This window comes from Chlamydotis macqueenii, chromosome Z, assembly GCF_036417535.1.
Source record: "Chlamydotis macqueenii isolate bChlMac1 chromosome Z, bChlMac1.mat, whole genome shotgun sequence".
Lineage (NCBI taxonomy): Eukaryota > Metazoa > Chordata > Aves > Otidiformes > Otididae > Chlamydotis > Chlamydotis macqueenii.
The window spans coordinates 61,194,669-61,216,341 of record NC_141593.1 but is presented as its reverse complement, the minus strand read 5'-3'; the positions used below and the strand labels follow the sequence as shown (position 1 = coordinate 61,216,341).

Here is a 21,673-nt window from a genome sequence, read left to right as displayed (position 1 = left end):
ATGTATGCATACAGAATTAACACCATTTCCTGCATTTTCACATACCTTCCTTTGCTCCTCAGAATGGGTACAGCTAGATTGTATCTCTACCTGTACAATAATTTTAAACTACATAAAATCATTAGCACTGCTATCATACTGTAATAAAACTTTTTGCTGGGCAAGTTCAAATCATTTTGTTATTCAGTACAAGGACACTACACCAAACAACAACAGTAAATACACTTCTCTGCATGGAATAGACACAAAGAGCTTAAGTGACTTTGTCCAAGGTCACAACAGAACTGTAGGATGAATTCTCTATTTCATGCTTTAACAAACAGATCATCTTCTGTATCATTTAATAATGGCATTTTCCCCTAAAAATTTCCACTTTTTAATACTTTTGTGAATTTATAAATTATTTGTATACATTTAGTATACTTCTGTTGGAATACTAAAACCTTCACTTCCATGTTTTCTACTAGCAACCGCACTACTGCTGGTTACCCGAGTAACAGCAAAGCACCAGGGTTGATCCTATTAGAACCATGCTAACATTACTTCAGTCTACATTTTTATTTTCTTTCGAAATAAACTGAAAGTAGAATGTGTAGTTCCTGATGCAGATCACTGCATCTCCAGCAGACAGTAGAACATCAGGCCACAGCATCTGCTTCTTGGCCAATTATCTGTGCTAGACCTCATTTTCCAAAAATCAAGAGAAATCATACTCTTTTCCATCAGGAATACAATCGCTGAAGGACAACAGTGTCCTGCTGTGGTACACTGATTGCGTCAGCAGGTCTTCTGCCTCCCAGCACACAAAGAACAAGGAAGGCAACCGATGTGCTCTGCTCATGAGGAGATTCAACTGCTTGAGCAAATACCACTCTAAAAGTAGTATTAGCAAGAATCATCATGCACAACTACTGTTAAATACCGGTAGGCTTAGAAAAGGAAGAAAATTGATGCTGTGAGTATTACTGAGAGCTGACAAGTGTCTTTGGTGTTAAATTAACTAAATGTAACATATAATTTGCTTTTGAATACCATGGAAAGAATCTACTCTGAAAGCCTGCAATTTAACACGAAAGTTTAAGCAGCTGAGGTTACAATTTTAGAAGCTCATTAGTCTGAAGGTGTATGATGATTTTCTGAAAAGATGAATGATTAAAAACAAAGTCAAAAGGAAAAGAGATTTGGGCATGAAAACTTGATCTGACATCTCACTGTTGAATTTCAGGCAATGTTGCATCTCTATGATTTCAGATAGTGGGAAGTTTTGTAGGTTACATCTGCATTCTTTAAAGTATAAAATACCATAACAGATCACTTTTAACTCAAGGAACTACAATATCAAGTATCTTCTTCACTCAGTGAAGAGACAAATCGTTTCTATCAGAAAACTATTACTTAATGTAAATAATTTGCAAGGTCATTTCCCACATATGCTATTGCATGCCCAGAAATATGCAGTCCAGCCCCTGGACTGACACTAAAGTCAGAAAGGAAAACATTCTAGAAAATTCTCAGGTGAAGTCAGTTAAACTACGTGTCTACAGAACTGATAAATTTAGGTTATTCAATAACAACAAAGAGTACAGTGGCTGACAGAGACAGGATAAGGATTAATGTCATCGCTCTGTAAGTACCAAAAGCAAGCCTGAAGCAGTGAATCGATGGTGTACTTGCCAAACCACACCTGCACCAGAGTAAACTCCTACCAGCAGCCCACTGCAAACCCAGCAGTTGGTGTGCAATATTTTAGAAACCCATGTTTAAGTTACGGCCTCAGATGTACTATAGCCAAATACTGAATTCCAAACAAAGCCACTGACCATTCTGACGTGACTGATTATAAATCAAAATACCTTCCATGCTCTTCCATATTCTCCTCCAGAGCTGGACCAAGGGAGCATCTTCTCCCCTTCACATCTCATATCCTACATCCATCCTTCATCTACTGGAGAGGTGGTAGCAGTAGAAAATAAGCCAAAAAAGGAAAATGGACTCAGCTGAAATTCTCCTCTCCCCTCAATCAGCATCAAGCTGCAAAGAGACTAAAATATTTTTAGTCCCTTCCTTTTACATCAAATTCTTCTGTTTAACACTCACACAGACAGCTAGGCCAAAAATGTCCTTTGACTCCTTGGTTTTTTTTTTTTTCTATTTCAAAAATATTCAGACAGCATGAGACAGCTAATATGCAGCAAACTAAGGGCAGGAAAGCACTACAGGCTCATAGTCCTTTTTGCAAACAAAGACAAGGTACTTCAGCTAGTTTTTTTTTTTTCAAATATTATTATCTCTTGTGTTCATGCAAAACAATATAGACTTTAAAGATAATAATTAGGTACTGGTTGAAGTCTTATAAACTATGACACTTCCATATCATGGAACTGTTAACTCCTAGATAGCTTAGCACCAGTTATTCAATCGGTACCCATTCCTGAACACAGATTTTCATGGTTCCAGCTGACTTGTATTACGAAAGCATGAGATCACCATGTAACAGCTTTAACCTGCATAGGTTTTGACAGCTTAGCCCCAGATTTTTAAAGATTTTTAGTCACATCTCTACTGTTTGCTCTACTGTGCAATGACCAGAAGCGTATTACTTTCAAACTGTGTCCCTTATGTCTTTGTTGGTCTGGTATTGATCCTAAGAAAGAAACACCCAACCAAAGATACAAGGATTAAATAAAATGAAAGTCCAGCTATTCTGCTCAAGCAGCAAGATGCTAATTATCTAGAAATGAAGAACATGTTCCAAAATTCATATGCATAAGCTAGCAGTGCCTTGGGTCATAATCACTAAATTTTACCCTAACTAGAAGGAACTTCACCTCCTCTGCTTGAGAGGGACGGTTAGTAGCTCAAGGATTCATGAAGTAAAACCCCAATGTAGAAAGGTATAAAGTCCTAAAGGAAAAAACAGAAGGCCAGTCAGGTCACGCTGGGTGCCAGGGAGGATCATCCATCGATCAGTGCCAGCAGCACAGCAAGAAGCGGCAATGCAGCAGCACAAAGATCTGTCCCTGGGAGCTGTGGAGGCCAGACCTTCACCACTTAGCACACGCCTGCCCAGCCAGCAAAGGCTCTTTTGGTGTCTTACTGGGGTGGTGAGCTCCTAACGTTTAGTCTAGTAGTTCACTAAATTCCAGCTAGCTTCCAGGTGCATTAGTAAGTAATAATTGCTTTGCACTTTCAAGCTGTGCATATGCTGCTTGCAGAGTCTCTTTGCACCTGCTGAAGATGCCTAAATAATCTGCCCCATAAGAGGGGTTACAGCATTATTGTAGGCAAGGAAATTAAAGCATAGCTGGAGTAAGTGAAAGCCCTGGATTGCAGAGACGGCTCTGGAAAAGCTAGTTTTTAGTATCCTAATCTCCTTATACAAAATCCTGATCTTTGAAATAATACATTCATTTGTTCATGCCACACAAGTCTCAATTCCTAGGTTTTTAAAACCCTTCTGCTTTGTACTTCAAAGTTGCCTACAACTCAAAATACTTTTAACGCAGCCTGTCCAATGAGACAACTGCTATGTAGCTACATTTGTATCTACTCAAGTTTACAATTATTAAGAATACCCTTTAACATGGCCTGCTTTATTATGCCATCATAATAAAATAAGCACTGGTGGAAAAAAATACATCATCGCATTCCTAAGACCGAGACACAATCTTGCAGTCCTGGCATACCCAAAATATGAATCCTATTCAGTTTATATTAAGAAAATAATTTGTTTCCTTTTCTAGGTGATCATGATTATCACATAAGACGATCTTAACAGTGATATTAATAAAAATCTTCTGTCCTACAGTTACATCTTTAATCATTCCATCATTTATTGTTTATGTATTACAATGTTTTATCGTTTCAAAGATGGTATAATCCGTTTCTTACTGTTATTTCCACCTTTTAAGTAGTCTTTTGCAAGTCATTTATTTGTAAATATTTAGTGAACTAATGGAATAAATACATCTTTTAAAAACAAAAAAAAACCAAACCCAAACCAGATGTTTTATTCCTAGTTATTGCCAGACATCCTTCTCCATTTCTGTTTCTCTCTCTCTCAAACGCGCACTGAGATAGATATTCCGAGGTGATGGTAACACTGCTTTTCATGCGCGCTGATCACAGTAACAGTGGTTATTTCCTACCATTGCCAAACCTATTTTCAGACCTGTACACAATTCCTTACATCTGATAGTTAAGTTTGTACCCAAGGCTTATCCCAACAACCACAGCAACTTGGCATGATTACACAGTCAGGATGCAATCATTTTAGATCCACTTTAGATCAAAGGCCTCGCAGTCAATGCAAGTCCATTGCCTTTCACAGACTTTGCATCAGGTTCCAAACCAGGTTCTGCAGCCCCCGAGAGTAACACCATCTATTACTGTTTCTGCTCTTATCCTATTCAGGTAGCTGCTACTCTGGGACATTTGGAGTATTTTTTACCTTCACGGCACTTTCCAGTGATTGGGGACTGGTCTCTTCTGCTGTCAAGCTTGGCACCAGAAGATAACACTTACGCACTGTCACAGATGCCGTAAATGAAAGTATAGCACAGAGACCCAGTTTTGTGCCAGGCCATTCCAACTCAACCTGATGTATGTTGCAGTATAGCTGCTTGCATACATAACAGGAGTACAGCTGACTGACTCTACTAGATAGTGGATTTTAAGATCCCACTGCCAGAATGACATGAATATATCTTCCCCTCTGCAACTGAGACTAGAGAGCCTCTCACCTCAGCCTTCGCCACTTCTGGCAGCAAGTCTCTGTGGGGAAAACAAGCCAACTAGTCGGGCATTACTCCTGCCTGGGCAGTGTTCTCAGCGCAAGCTGTCAGCATGGTTGGCATCGATCAAAACTGAACAGTTCGTCTTCAACTGCTGTATCAACACATCATCATCATCTGAACACCTCTAGTTTTCAGAAGTGTTCAGCTCCCTTTTTTTCCTCACTGCACATCTAACACTGAGATCCCAGGAACACACACACACCACTGATAACGGTGGAGGAGAAAAAACCAGATCATAATGCATTCATTCTGATTCAGTTACCCAAATACAAATATCTAAAACATACTACAAATGTTAGACTGTAGGGTATTTTTATAAAAATATTTTAAGTAAATCAGCATAAACAAAAATGAAAAAGGTGTCTGGATTTCAGTTCAGAAATACCATTGAAATGTCACAGAAATACCAGTATCAGGATATGAGAATTCCTGTGGTTTGGGCCAAAATGGGGAAAAGCCTTGTCACTTGCAGTTAAATAAGAAGGCAAAATGTCCTTCCCTCTACCACTTTGTCACATGTCCTTTGACTAACAATCTTTTTTTTTTTAATATAAAACCAGTTGAAAAAGAAATACTAAGGGTGAGTTCCTTGGAAGAGAGGCAAGTGAAGAGCCTGACTCTTCAGGGATAGCTGCCTGCGAAAAGTGTGCCCATCTCATAGGGGGAGCCAGGGCTGTCATGTCAAGGTAAGTCTCCCTAATCCCTGCTGTACACATCACTCCAGTTTGGTAGTGCCTGATTTCTACAGCATTAATTTCTTACAGTCAGCAAGGCAGATCAAGTCATGCAGGTAGAGCTGCGCCCTCTTCCACTCCTACTAAGAGAAGGAAGCTGACATTTCAAACTTGACACAATGTAATTTCCACCACACTATCTCTCCCCTGTAATTGACCTTATAGACTTTAATTTTTAAGACTGAATTGTAAATCCCCATTTTGGGGTGCATTTTTCAAATACATTAAGCTACCAGAGCAACAAATTACATTTTGAAGTGATAAGAAATTGATTTCTTTTTCAGTTTGATCATATTTTCTAAAGACTGCATTTAAAGTATTATAGTAAATAGTTTTCACTCCTTTTGAATCAAAATATTCTGAATAGTTTAAGATGTTAATTAAAATGGGGAGGAAAAAAATTAACTACTGCATTTAAAAATACAAGGACTAGAGGATGTATCTTTGGATCCAGTAATGAAATAACGATTAAAAAAATTCCATAGATTGCTCTCGTATCTGGAAGAATTTGCAGTGTGTACAACCAGTCTTGCTGAACAGAAGAAAGATCGTTCCCTGAATTATATTTTACAGACCCAAGATTAATGAAAAAAAAAAAGGCATTTTGTCCTTGAGAGCAGTTAAGTACTCCTTTGTCGCCATTCTCATTCTCTTCAGACTTTTGTGTTTTGAGAAATAGTTTTCACTTTGTTCATCCTTTTTATGAGACCTTGGAACTATATAGTTTTTCCATTTAATTCTGTTCCCATGCAACTGTTGTACATATAAATCCTTTGTAAATAAAAGGGAATTTAAACTAAAAAAAAAAAAAAGTTTTCCTGTTTTAGTTTGACGACTCTGAAAAACAGATATATGATCTTTTTTAAGTAAGCAAGGATATTTTTTGGTGATTTTTTTTTAACTTTTAGTCTTTTGCACTCCCTTCCCCCAAGTTGAGTCTGCTATTTTTGGACTACAGAAACACCGATCTATGTTGGCTTCATAAATTTTTGGGAAGGGATGATTATATCCACTGAGTTACTGCAGCAGTTATTGTAACTTTCCATAGCTATGGGGCTAATTCTGTAAATCCAAACAAACGAAATAATATGTTGCTACTTGTATTCCCAAGATTCTTTTGCTGAGAATACAGAAACAACATTGTTCCAAAGGGATGGAAAGTATTAATTTAAAAGAATAGAGATCAACCTCTACATGCACTAGAATAGGTACCTCTGCTTCCTCCATTAAATGTACATAAACTGTTTCATCTTCAAGCAGCTTAGGAACACATAATTCAGCTCTTCCTTCTGGATACACCTAGCAAACCGTTTTTTTTTTTTATTTGGATCAATTGTACTTTTTTTGTATCTGGCTTATCTGTATCAGACTTTCACTAATGTACTTCTTTGACAGACTCCCTTGTTGCCTTCATTGTTAGATTAAACTATATCTGATGTCTACTGGTAACATTTGAAACAAAAATGTAACCAGTTGCATCTGGTTTTACGTTTGAGTTGCTTTGAGGTGTAAATGCTATAAAAGAGTAACCTAACATTTACAGTTAATCTACACTTAGCCTGCAGAACCAGGAATTAAGACTAGAAGGCAGAGAATCATTCATTCATAGCAGAGATTTAAGTCAAGATGATGATGGGTCATCTTCGATCACTGTTGTGTTGAATATTTAACAGTTAACTTCTGCCACCACTGGAGAAACCTGATTGCAAGTAGCACATTTTAATCTCAGTGAGCCAAGAGAAAGAAAAGAACCATGATAAATGGCCAGCACTGTCAAGATACAAACAATATTTGATCTGTTGACAGCAATTACACATATTACTTAGAAAAAAGAAAAATCATACCTCATTGCTTCTGAGCTATTGGGGCTAAAAATAGGTTTTAAACTAAATACCCAAGCTTAGTCGGGGGGGGGGGGGTTGTTTTGTTTTGTTTTGGTTTTGTTTTTTCAAACTACTAGCAAGAATCTTCACAGTGGCGCTGCGGAGACTGCTAAAGGCAATTTCCAGTGGAGTGCGGCCTTGGGATTAAACACACAGCGCAGACCATCAAATAAGGTTCTCAAGCCAACCAAAGAACTCAAACACATGCTGCAAGGAAATCAGATAGCTAAGAAACATTTTATCCTGCATGAATTACAACTGAAAGTCCCGGTGAATCCACCTGTGTGTATCAAATTAATCCTTAATGTTTGTCTAGCCATTTTTATGTGTGAGCTGCTTACTGGAAGCTTTGTGATGGTATCATATTTCCAAGAATCAAGATGGATATTTATTTATTTGTAGAAAACAAGAATGAGCAGAGAGTAGAAAAGGATTTCACCTTCAAACAAAGATGGATTTTTTTGGTGTGTTGTTTTTGTTTGGTTGGTTTTGTTTTTGTTAGAGTAAGGAACGAATATGGAGCAGAAGCTGAAGGAAGGAAGAAATGCTGACTAAACAAATTGCTCCATTTGAACTGACTTCATTATCAGAAGTTAGAAAGGTATAAGCAGAACCGAAAATAGTGCCAAAAACGTGCTCTCTGAGTAAGCAGAAAATCCACTTCTGCTCTCAGTTCTGCTGCTGTAAATCCACAGTAACTCTGGGCATGTGATATGAGCTGTTCTGGATGTACAACAGTGCAACGTGGGCCCACGTGGCTCATGTTGCCCTGACACACGTGGACATCATAGCCATGTGTGCATTCAGAAGGCAAGGACCTTTCTTCCTTTGCACAGAAAAAATAAAAGATCAACAAGAGTGACTACCTTCTACATAACCTAGAAAAGCAGCACACTTCTCACAACAGAGACAGGTCTTCTCCAAATGAGCAAAGCAAGTCTGTCAGGCTTTTCAATGACATAATGCAATACATATACACTTTTTTTTTTGTTTGAGAAACCAACTGTTTCTATTTTAACTGCTATAAACAACTGATGACCATGTACAGAGCTATTTCAGTAACAAGATCAGTATGGGGAGCTGCAAAAAGTAATCTGCTTACAAGGCTTGTAATTTGTATAAGAAAGTAACATATTCATAAGTGTTCTAAATCGTGTGCCTCAGAGATGTTATAAACACAAATGTCTATTAAGTTAGACCTAATAAAAAATTTAGATTTTCATTATGAAGCCCACATATGACAGACAGCAATATACTGATGCTCTCAATGAAAAGGCAGATATTAAAACTTATGTAATGTAATCTTCCCTTCAAAACAGACATAAAAACCTAAGAAATAAAAAAGCAAGAGTTGCTGGCATTGTGCATACAGCAACACTTCTGTGCTTTCCCCACCTTTTCCTCCCAAATACCCTCAGCCAGATTACTCTGCAGCCCTAGCAACCTCTTTATACTCAGCTGGCTGTCCACCATCATTATCTGTACCTCATTCTGCTCTCATGGATGACCTTAAACTGCAATCCTGGAAAATACCTTTCTCACCAATGCAAAGTGTCACTTGCTATAATTAGCATTCTGGGAGCTAACAGTACAGCTACCAAGGCATTGAGAAAGACACACGTCCTGCCTTAGTTCAGCGTACATGAAGTGATTGATCAGATGACCATTAAAGCAGTGAAGTCTTTATTCAGACGGCCAACTCACCAGCCTCAACCCATAACCTGCCTGTACAGGGTTTTCCTTAGAGAGATGGATAATGATGCTCTTTCATGTTATCTTCCTCACCTCGAAACGTGGTGCTTCCAAATCTCCCTTCCTATTTGCAGGACAGCCTTCAACAAGAAAAATCTGACTTTGAATAGAACAGTCTCAAAATCAGGCTGTCATTCAGCAGCAACAGCTTTTGCTGAGCACACACACCTTCACAGTAAGGACACTGCCTACTGCGACTCCCTCCCTCACCAAGGACATTGAATAGCATGAGAATGTTTAAACTCAATTCCAAAATTTTAACATTTTAATCTATTAAATCTTATCACCATCACCTTGTTGCAATTTGGATGGCCGGACTCAATACACTGAAGAAATATTAAAACTGCTAGTGCAAAGCTTTACGTAAAACTACTACATAACATAAATTAAAGAGCTTGGTGCTAGAGTGATGCTGAGAACTATTTAACACCATCAAATTTCACTCAAGTGAATTCCCCCTCATCAAAACAAAGCCACCAGACTCCTAATTCCTAATTTCTGCTAAATGTCTCAAAATTCATTAGGGTTTCATGGATAGTGTCAAGCAGAATAGCAAATACTCCTTCTAATTATAACATTTATTTTCAGAATCATTTTGTGTACATAAAATAGTCTATTCCAACAAATAAAGATTCTCTCTAGTCAAAACTGAGGAAAAAAAAATCAAAAGCAGATGAAAGAACTGTATTTTATTTGTGTAAACTAAACTTCTAACTACTGAGCAAATCAAGGCCATTAAGATCTCAGGAGACATCTGAGGACTATGACCTCTGCACAGCACAGAATGGAGTCAGTGGTTGCATCTGTCCTTTCCCATGACAAATGGCTACTGTATCCGTCTCCAGACAAAAAGGGATGTTTAGCTTCAGATGGCAGAGTGTTAAGAGTATTCCAATGGGTGGGGTTCTGGAGTCTTCTTCTGAGAGTTTTTAAAAATGTACTTATCTATGGGCTATGGATCTACATGTTTTTAGTGGACTAATTAGTGAGTGGAATCCAGAGCCAGTATCATTCACTTAGCTAAATACTTACATATTCCCTTAAGGGAAAATGTGAGGCAAAATACGCAAAATTGGCTGTGCAACTAGCATGAAGGACATAAGTATCTAATTCCCAAAGCCAAGATCTATCCCTTTTAGTATTCTTGAAATATAAAACTAACAATTTTGTTAAATGTGAAGGAACATAATCTTGGACTGGACTCCACTGTCAGAAGTTAATTATGCTAGACATATTAATCTAATACTGACTTCTATATTTAACTTGCTTTTAGTTGTGTTTTGTTTCAGTTTTAGAGGAGTCAGTGGCTATCCAGCTTACTGTCCAAACCATTACAATCAATTCAAGGACAGCAACTGCAGATTAAAATGTGGAAAATCCATTACTAGGTTAGCAAAGAGTAGAAGAAAATTCAGCCTTGTTTGCAACCCTGAGTTCAGTGTACCTGGCCAAACAAATAAGCTTCTTCCCAGGATCACAGTGATGCAGAAATGCCTCAGTTTCTAAATAGAAATAAACAAACCCACAAAATAAAAACTTTGTGATAGTTTTGTCTTCACTCTCCCTGATTGGAAAATGGGTGAGGTAGTCTTTGTTTCTTTTACTTTTAGTATTAGTTATACACTACACATTCTTGTCCTGCCATCTTTATACTAAGAAATAAATATGTTTTACAAACATGTGTATCAAACAGTAGCTAATATTTTTTCAGTAATTTTCACTGAGAGGCACAAGTTTATAAGCTAATTTTGAATGCACATGTATTAAAAAGTTAATAACACAATGACTATTCAATGCTATTTTTCGTAATTATAATAATACAGATTATTAACCAGTGATACGTAAAACAGTGACAGCAAAGGATGCTGATATTATTCAGAGCCACTTCACAAGTGACAACTTGGGAAACGCCCAAGCAGACACTCAGGAATTCCTGAGCAGTAATTCTGTTGAAAGAAGAGTGGTAGAAACAGAGGTGAAGAATGTGAGACAAAGAGGAGAGGCTTTGCAGAAGTCAGTTACATCTGAAACAAGAACATGCTTATCAAAATACAACTATTATAGACTGAGTTGATATCTAGAGTGCTCCGTCTGCTCTCACTATTCCAATATTTTGGAATTATAATATGTCACTGTTAACACAGCATTTTCAGAACATTCTTAAAATAGCATTTTCATAACATTCAGAACCGTTAACATAGCATTTTCGGAACATTCTTAAACGATTAGTCTTGCCATAACATGAGGAAACAACATTCACACAAAGCATCTACTGCAACAAACTACATTCCAAAATTCTGGCAATTTCAACAGTAAAAGCTACAATATCAACATCATCTCTACACTCAGGTTGTAAGATCAGCTATTTTTCTTTGTAAGAAATTGAGAAGTAATGCAAGGAGTAACTTCCAAACATAACATAACAGTTGGTGTGCAATTTAACTGCTGATTTAAATCAGCTAGCTGTCACAAATAACTCCCCTAAACTGCTTCTAAAATGGGCAGATATGGAAAGGAAGAGGAAAAACAAAATGGTCCACAACCAGCAGCAGAAATGCATTAAATACATTGAAGATCTTCCAGCTTCAGTAAGGAGAAATTCATTCCAGGATCTAAGAGCTGTCCCAGGCATTAAATCTTTCATAGAGAAACATCGTAATTGCCTCCTTAGACTTAACCTATCTTATATTCCTAAGCAATCCTATCCAGTCAGAAGCTCATTTCTTTTTTGTTAAAGCTATGCTTGAGAAATTCAATTTCAAGCTGTCAGCACTGATAGCCATTTATTCTGCACCTACACTAAAATCTGTGGGAGGGGAAGGTTGGAAAACTAGCTGAAATGGATGGAAGTTTGCCTCTCAAATGCACTTTTTCTGATTTTTAGGGGAAGAAAAAGAGTTATATTACTGTTCTGCCTGTTTCCCCTTTTTGATCTTGCCAACTCCCCAAAAATATTTTGCACTTTTTTTTTTTACAGCATTATAAAACTAATATTTAAAAACTCCAAATATTTTCCATTGGAATTTTATCTACCTTATCCTCAATAAATTTAACGTACAAACAAAATAAATGAAAGCTGATATCAATGCAGAATATCAGTAACTACTCTTAAAGACATTTTATAGTATCTGTCCACTGTGTTTTAGCAAATATACCTAAAATCATATCAAAACACCAAAATCAAATTATAATGCTCCAGTAAACAGCATGGCACAAACCTCTCTGTAGAAGTCCTTCAGATTAAAAGGCAAAGCATTCCTGACAATCTGTGACACAAAATACAACCCAAATGACACTCAAAATATCAAGGACCTGGAAGCTCTATTCCATTAAATATTTACGTCCCCTGAACCCAAAACTGAAGAGGCAAAACAAGAGAGAAAAATAGAAAGACAGACAGAAAGAACTAAACAAACAGAACAACCTTACCTTTCACAAGCTCGGACAGTCCATGCAGCAATTATCCATAATGAGATACTAAAAACCAACAGTACAGTTCCTGGACATATTGTCATTAGAGTCTTCATAACAAAACGAGTATTGAAGTTTATCTTATTTAATGCTCCAATGCTTCTAGATGAGGCATCAGTGAAAAGTTTGCTATGCAAAAGCATAACTCTGGCAATAAGATATAGTCTTAAGAACATTGGAATAGATAAAATAATATCCACATCAGCTGTTGTTGTGGATGGAGCGTAAGAAAAGGCGAGCCGGGCTGTCCATGTGAATGTATAGTTCCCAGGTATGGGATGTATAGCACACACCAGTATTTCCAAGCAGATAAAGAAAATACGCTCATAAGTCATGGCTATTCTCCAGTCATCTGCTCCATTGTCCACCATGAACAACTGAAATAATAAAATATAAGGTTAACTTTAGTACATCATTAACAAACCTTGTTATAATTCCATTTTAAAATACCATAGTTTTCAGAGCTGCTAATGACCACTAGAAAGAAAATAAATGTGCCATTTTTGAAAATGATATTACTACATCACTATGAAGTGAAACATAATTCTAGTTAAAACAAAAAGTATTTTTTTATGCACTATTTTGAAAACTGTATATGAAACTGAATTTTCACATATTATTTACTAAGAATTCCTCACATTTTCCTTAATTGTCATTTTCGATAAAACAAAACTCTGGACCAGTTAAGCCTTGTCTCTTCAAAATCTAAGTTCATAAAATAAAGAAAAATTTAAGAAAGTGTTTTCAGAATGGATATCTAAATTATAAATTGAAAATACTTTCTAAGATGCAACATTAAGCCTGCCCTAGAGTATACTCATAATTCAGTTAGGACAATATCATAGCTTCTGCAGAACCATTCAAGCTTTCTTTAAGCTTCAAGCACCAATATAGATCAATGTAGGATGCAAATGTACACCAGACACTACACAAAGGCTCAAAAAGTTATCTCATGGTGAAAACCTGAAAAGCAAAGGCTGGCAAATATCAGAATAGCCCAGGGAGTCAGGTGGTGTCTACCAGTAGCTGAAAATTATGTGTACATGTTGGTTCTTGTACAATCAGGGCCTTCAGTTTGCCACTCAGGAACAAAGGTACTGAAACATTTCACACTGTTTAGTAAATGATGTTCCTGATGATTTACTAAATAAATACTTAATCAAACAGTATTTCTCATAGTAGAGAGTAGTGGTATGCAAGTTCCTTTTCAAAAAGGAACATAACCCATACGACAAAGAAGATGCAATCTCAGTGATACGAGAAAATCTTCTCAACACTTCAACTATAGTCTGAATCTAAACAAGGGCTGTTCAGTAAACAGGTAAGAGGAAATAAAAAGAGGTTTACAGGATTTTAAAAATTAGATTATTCAAAAATAATGTGTGAGAAGCAAAAGTACACAAAGAATATGCTTCTTAATGTAAGAAAAGTATTTTCAGCACACTAGACACCATACATACAGCCAAAAATGCAGTTACTCATCTGCACTGCTCTTTGCCCCTTTCCATCTTTCAAGAGTTTAAAAATACAAGCCTGATCTCTCTGTGTATGTTTTTTTGAGACTGAAAACACTCTACATCCTCCTCCCAACACACTGTTTGTCTTTCAGAAAATTGCTCCAGTCATTTGATTAGAAAAGTGATAACCACAAATTAACTTTATTGTACTTGACCTGATACTAGAAGAAATAAAGAAGTTACCCATTGTAAGAAAAAAAAAAACAATGAAACAGATATCTGTATCTGTGGACCTGTTTTTCATCCCTTTATGTTCTCTCCCTTCATCTTACTGTACTGGGTGTTGGTAACAAGATTTTGGTACTGAGAAAGCTGCAGGGGTCATGTTGGTGAGAAGAGGTCAGGGGCTGCTCTGCTATGGACTCACTGCAGAACATAGCTGAGATCATCAGTAACACTGGTGGTGTTTCTGTGAAAGAATATTTAAGAAAGGTCAAAACACTGCCCAGGCAGTGAAGAGTTGGGGGAAAAAAAGTGTGAGAAACAACCCTAGAAATTCTAAGGTCAGAGAAGAAAAAGGGTAAGGATGTGCTCCAGGCACTGGAATAAAGATTTCCCTGCAGCCTATGGAGAGGAACATGGTGAAGGAGGTTATCTCCCTGAAGCCCATGGAGAAGACCATGCTGGAGCAGACACCTTGCCGTAGTTTAGACCCACTTGGGACCAAACTACACAGTCTCTCACTCACTCCACCAATCCTCCAAGGGAATAGGGAGAGAAAATACAACAAAAAAGGCTCAAGGATTGAGACAAGGACAGGGAGAAATCATTGAAGTTACCATTATGGGCAAAACAGACTCAACTTGGGGAAAATTATTTCTTTATTACTAAAACCAAAGCAGGATAATGAGAACAAAAAAGAGAGGCTGTTCAGTAGGGCCTCTTGTGATAGGACAAGGGGTAATGGTTTTAAAATAGAGGGAGGTAGATTTAGATTGGATATTAGGAAAAAAGTTTTTACAATGAGGGTTGTAGAACACTGGAACAGGTTGCCCAGAGAGGTAGTGGAAGCTCCATCCCTGGAAACGTTCAAGGCCAGGTTGGATGAGGCTCTGAGCAACCTGATCTGGTTGAAGATGTCCCTGCTTCTTGCAGGGGGGTTGGACTAGATGGCTTTTAAAAGTCCCTTGTAACTCAAATGATTCTATGATTCTATAAAATAACTTCCCCCGTACCCCTCCCTCTTCCTGGGCTGAACTTCATTTCAATTATCTCTACCTCCTTCCTCCCACTGAGCGGCACAGGGAGGGAAGAGGGAATGGGGGTTATGGTCAGTTCATCATGTGTCGCTTTACACCGCTGCTTCCTCCCTGGGGGAAGAACTCCTCACATTCCTTCTCTTCCAGCATGGGGTCCCTCCCACAGGCTGAAGTCCTTCATGAACTGCTCCAGCGTGAGGTCCTTTTCCACGTGGTGCAGTCCCTCCAGAACGCTTGCCCCAGCACGGGTGCTCCACGGGCCACAGCCTCCTTCAGGCATCCGCCTGCCCCAGCATGGGGTCCTCCCCGGGCTGCAGGTGGATCTCTGCTCCTGCGTGGGCCTCCATGGGCTGCAGGGGCACAGCCGGCCTCACCATGGGCTGCACCACGGGCTGCAGGGGAATCTCTGCCGGGAGCAGCATCACTGCTCCCCCTCCTTCTTCACTGACCTTGGCGTCTGCAGCCGTTCCTCTCACAATGAATTCTTCACAACCGGCTCAGTCAGACGCCTCTCAGGTTCTCTTCACATCTCCTCTCCACTTCTCGCCGCTGAGCCGGGCCAACTTGGGCCCAGACGGCTGCCCAGCGGGAGGCCAGAGGGCAAGGGCTGCAAGGCCCACAAGGCTTGTGCCTCCTCCTCTCTGTCCCTGTTTCAGCTTCCTCACATCTTCTCTTCTTTTTTTTTTTTTAATTTTTCCCCTTCTTAAATACGTTACAGCAGAGGCGTTATCACTGAACATTCTGCTACCAATTGGCTCAGCCCTGGCCAGCACCGGGTCCGCCCTAGGCCCAGCCAAGTCGACTGGACAAAGGGGAAACTTCTAGCAGGTTCTTGCAGAAGCTACCACCACAGCCCCCGCCCCCCGCCCCCCTCCCAACTAAACAAAACCAACAGATACCTACGCTGCAGCCCATGGCAGATCCTGTGCCAGGGCAAGATGGAACTGCAGAGAGCTCACACTGGAGCAGTTTCTCCTTACAAGATCTAATGCCCATGGAGGACCCATGCTGGACTAGGTTCAGCCTGAACGGCTGCAGACCGTGGAAAGAACCCACACTGGAGCACGGGAAAAATGTGAGGAGGAAGGAGCAGCAGAGAAGCACTGTTGTGGTCCCCTCTGCCGCTCATAGGGGAGAAGATAGAGGAGTTGGGAATGAAGTTGAATCTTGGAAGAGAGAGGCAGGACAAGGTGTCTTAGCTTTTGTCGTTGTTTCTCACCATCCTACTCTACTTTCAACTAGCAATGAATTAAATTAATTCCCCAAGTTGAGCCTGTTTTGGCAGTGCTGGTAATCGGTAAGTGACCTCCCATTTTTATTTCAACTCACAAACTTTTTCATCGTATTTTCCCTCCTTGTTCTGTTGAGGAGGAAGAGTGAGGCTGTGTGGGGGTCTAGCAGCTGGCCAAGGTCAAACCACCACTTATATATAAGTCAAACCACCACACTTATATATAGTTCTTACCTCCACTGCAATACTGTTAAAGACAAAGAAACACAGTATTGAATCAAGCTAAAGTAATGCTCAGTGAACTCAATATATGCAACATGAGTGGATATACTTTCTTTGACCTGTGGTCATTCTGCAGACTTTGCATACTAGATATCTGAATTGATACTGGAGGACCAATTTATGTATGTATAACCGAAGGACTGCTGGTTTGCATTTAACAGATGTACTATTTGGTATGAAGGGGGAAACTTTCAAAGTGCAGTAAGGCTCAAGCACATTTAATTCTTGTGATTAGCCTGTAAACGCTGTCAGTTAGATCACAGAAGTACTACATCAGTTATGAAGAGGTCAAGGGATTTAGAACACTGAGAATACAGATGAACAGTAACCAGCGTGACTGAAAAAGAGACAGATGATATATCTCTCAAATGCTGTGTGGATTTTTGAAGAAAAGAATAAAATAACAACAGAGTTAAAAATCTCAGTTCTCAGGTACATATGAAATACATGTCAAACTGGCAGTGTTTGAAAATTTCTTTTAAAGTTTCAAAATCTGCTGAAAAAAGCAATGGTCTTTTGTCCTCCCCTTTAACTTACCATCTTGACAGATTTCAAAAAGAATTCTATATACAGAAAGCCAATTAAAGAAAATGATACCTTAAGCACTGATTCAATTTAAAAGATGCAAATAGAAGAATGTTGAGTTAAACCAAGGCATTAAAACTTGATCTTACAATTTTCATAGAAGAAAATGTTATTTAATCACTGAGTTTTTTAAAAAAAATATAAGATGTCATTATGGAATACATACTGGGTAACATATTCACCTGTCAGTGGAAGAAATCCTAGCGCTACAAAGAAAGAAGTTTCTCAGTAGTGCTCAGTGGAACACGTGATGTTTGCAGACACAGAAGATCCCTATCAACTTCCCTTGAATTCAGCTGCACCAATTTCTTCTAAGAAAAATAATATTTTTAAGTTATAATCTCTTCAGCTATCATATGAGATGCAGGAGGTGAAAACACGGAAGGCAGAAAACACCAGAACCCACAATGGACCACAGATTCAGTACAAAAATTTCTATTTCATAAAAACATTAACACTTCAAAATCATATTTATGAAGAATATTTCCATACAATTCTGTGTCTCTAAATTCAAACTAAGATGGATATTAAACACCCTGGAACAAATATGGACCTCTAAACCAGGCTGTGAATAACAATTAAATTGGGACGTATCAAAATGACACAGAAATTCATGTGCATTTTATATACTTGCAATTATGTAACCGACTAAATGCAAGTTTCACTTTTAATTTGGAAGATAATGGAGGTATTTGTGTGTGCCTGGTGCTTGGCTAGGCACATTTCCTATTTGGAAAGCAAGGAAGGTAAATGAATGAAGAGACAGAACAGCTGAACAGCACAATTTAAAAGGTATGTATACAGCCTCTCAGCTGCTTTCAGTCAATCCTGTTATGATAGCCATACATTCATTTCCAGATACTACTTCCCATTTGAATAGAGAATTATGCTAGCAATAAAAAGAGAACACCATAAAAGAGTGAGCAAACACTTCCTACAGAATTAAGTCTTATGCTCCACAGAGAGGTCAAACTCTAGTCAAGGTCAAAGATGTTATGTCTCTTCATAGCTTTCAAATTTCTTATAATTATTCAGTGTTGAAATCTAGTGCAAGTACTTCATCAGTGTTCTGCAAGGTTCTTCTAATAGGAGGCTCTCATATACCTTTACTAAGTCTCCACTCTATAGGAGAAAATTTAAAGTTATCTTCACCTGAAATTATGTAATGTATTTCCAGCATGTTGTGTGTAAATGCAAATCTTTAACTCCAAATAAATGTGATATTTGATATTTGTAATGCCATACAGTAAAAACATAAAAGTAAATATAATATCATAGATATTTATACAGGTATGTGTATATTTACACAACACATTGTTAAATTCATGTAACACCAGATAAGAAAAAGAGAAACGCATTCAAAGTAGACAGATAAGGGATGAAAAAGACCTTTTTCGATCAGAAGGTATGTAATTAAATGGTCTGTAAGTTATCTAAAGGCCTGTCCTTCACCTTGGAGAGCCTGCAGGAGTTCCAGAGGGCTGCTGTATTCCTCATCCTAAATACGAAGCCACAGAGCAGAGATGTTTGTAGGTTTAAGTCGTATGTAAAGTCATGAGGCATCAAATACCTTCTGTATGCAAAGCACAGAAAGCAAAGGCTACGTTTTTCACTAAATTACATGAGGGTTTGTCTATCTTATATTTTCCAGAATGTTTCCCACATCCAGAATTAAAACCAAACTTTCTGGAGGCTCAGTAGAAATTGATCCACAAGGTCTTGTGGATACGGCTATCTAGCAAATGAAACATGCTTAGTTCACTCAAATAGGAAAGCTAAACTGCTCTACCACTTACACATGTATACAAGCACTCCTCACGCCCTCCCCCCAATTATAAAAATGACAATTTAAACAGAAGATTGTAAAAGGCTATTACTCAGCATCAGAAAAAAAAAAATTATTTGTATAGCATATTTACTTAAATTTGCCATCTCAGGACAAAATGAGTTTTTCATAGTTACTGATATTTTGCTAGAAACACTGTGTACGTCAATGCACATGAAGATTGTTTTAATGTGTTCATGTGGTTAGCTGGTGGCTAAGCAAGCTCCAAATACTTCTCTCAAAGACTGCATTTAAACCTTACCGTCTCAGGAAGGGATGCGCAGAAGAGGCTCAGACCATTTGTAGTCTTTGTGAACCCTGTTTTCAGAAGTGCAGCATCAAAACCTTCACATTAAAAAACATCTGAATAATACATCTCGGTTACTCTGACAGGCCACATACAAACACAACCATTTCAAAAAACAGGTATGTGGTAAACAACATTCTTATCAGGTTTACCTATGCTTTTTTTTAACCTCTATCTCTCAGATCATTCTGAAAAACCTAACCCAAATACTCTATGAGGTTTTTTAAAGAAAGGACGTTTATGACCACATAAAATAACATAGGGTTAAATTCAGCCTCAGCACACAAAGTTAAATGCTGCCCACTCTTATTTCCTTTCTGTTTTAAATCACGTCCTGGCAGTATTCCTTTTAGCTTCCTTTTTCCAAAGATATTCAGAGGCATTGGTCAGTATTATTAAATGGTACTGGCCAGACTTTCAGCTCTCTTGTTCATCTCAAACAACTGTGAAAGAGCTTCACACCACAACAGCCTACAATGCTAAAAGGCCACTATAGGAGTCAGCAATTGCTGAAACATATGTAATTTCTTTTCATATAGGCCTCTCCATATGTATGTATGTGCTCCAGGGACCCAAAGAAGGTGAGATGCTCCTAAAAATGCCATTCTTTCTATCCAATAACTTTCTATGCAGGTAATACTGATAAGAATTGAAATCCAAGGACTACAAAGGGAAAAAAAAGGACATTCCAAGATATCAAGATTTCTTTCACAATGCTATGGAGAAAAAGAACCCCCTGAGAAAAGCGTCACTATGCATTGAACTAAGAAATCATCACAAGCTCACAAATATATAATAAAATCAAAAGAATTAGATAATGAACTTATTAAGAGAAAGATTTTAAAAATTATTAATATCAAAACAAAATATTTTTTCACTTTCATTATTAAAAAGATATTTCACAAAAACAATTGCTGGAACTATCACAGTTGAGCTTCCTCAGATCTGTAATCAACAGGGAGATATTTAGTTCTATTAATTTTTATGAAACTTGAACCAAATCAGAGGTCAGAAATAAAAGTCCGCTACTTAGGGTTACTATATTCATTTGAGATACTCAGTAGACACACCAGTAAGTGACTGAATGAAACTGACTGAATCAGGAGTTTCTACAAAGTCAATGTCCACAACAGTTATTTCTTTACTTTGATAATATTATTAATTTACCAGCTATTTCATTATACCAAAGTTTCAGATCGCACCCTCTCCTGCTGCTTAAAACACAATGAAAATAAACTCCTTAAGTTACCACACGTAGAAGGCTTCCATCCAGCACCAGTAGTTCCCAAAAGCTCTTGTGACTGGAGTTGACAGTCAAAAAAGTTCCCTGAGCAGATACAGAAGGAGCATGACTTATTAAAGTTCTGAATATCGCTAAGTGCAAGGAGGATAACAGAGAAGAAACAGTGGAGGTAGGTCTCCTGCATATACATGCAAATTGAGAAAATGGGACCAGGTCACTGAAATAGCATTAATCTTGTTTTATAATATTTATTATTCTGTTATTTAAAAAGCTGGAAAGAAATAACAAAGAAAATAAAAAGAATATGTACGTTACTATGTAACACGTGTATTTGCCAGAGAATACACTGGGTGACCCAGAGCAATCCAGAACAGCAGCTTCATACAATTGACCGAGATGGAATGAAAAAGATACATTGTTTAAACCACAGCTTTTTTTTTTCCCCAAGAACCTAAGGACTGGGCAAGGTTATTTGGATATAACTAGCCCTTAGAAAACTTTTAAGCACCTAACCTAACCACATCACAACTGGTTCAGAGCTCAGCTTCCATCAGCTGCCATTCCACACTACCCCCTGCTTTTGGTGGTCTGCTCTAGCTCGCTCTTACTGCTGAGAGAGTGCAGCAGGACATGAGCTATGCCAGCTTTCTTACATCTAAAAGGGAAAGTTGCAAAGAAATAGTGAATTAATTGCTTTGGTTCCCTTTGCACTTTCACAAACATAAACAAATGACCACACTGAACAAATTACCATGCCAATAAAATAATCCCAAAACAACAACAACAAAAAAAAACCTCTTTAGAAACATCTTCTGGTCTTTTAGGTCTGCTACAACTATTATGCTGAT

General features: G+C 38.0%; 1 protein-coding gene across 1 annotated transcript in view; it reads right to left on the bottom strand.

Annotated features, from left to right (window-relative positions):
• KCNN2 (potassium calcium-activated channel subfamily N member 2) overlaps positions 1–21,673 on the bottom strand; it is a 76,132-nt gene that overhangs the window by 39,552 nt on the left and 14,907 nt on the right. The window contains exon 4 of the mRNA XM_086770267.1: positions 12,595–13,013. Coding sequence (XP_086626393.1) covers positions 12,595–13,013 — 419 coding nt within the window. The remainder of the gene's footprint in view (positions 1–12,594; positions 13,014–21,673) is intronic.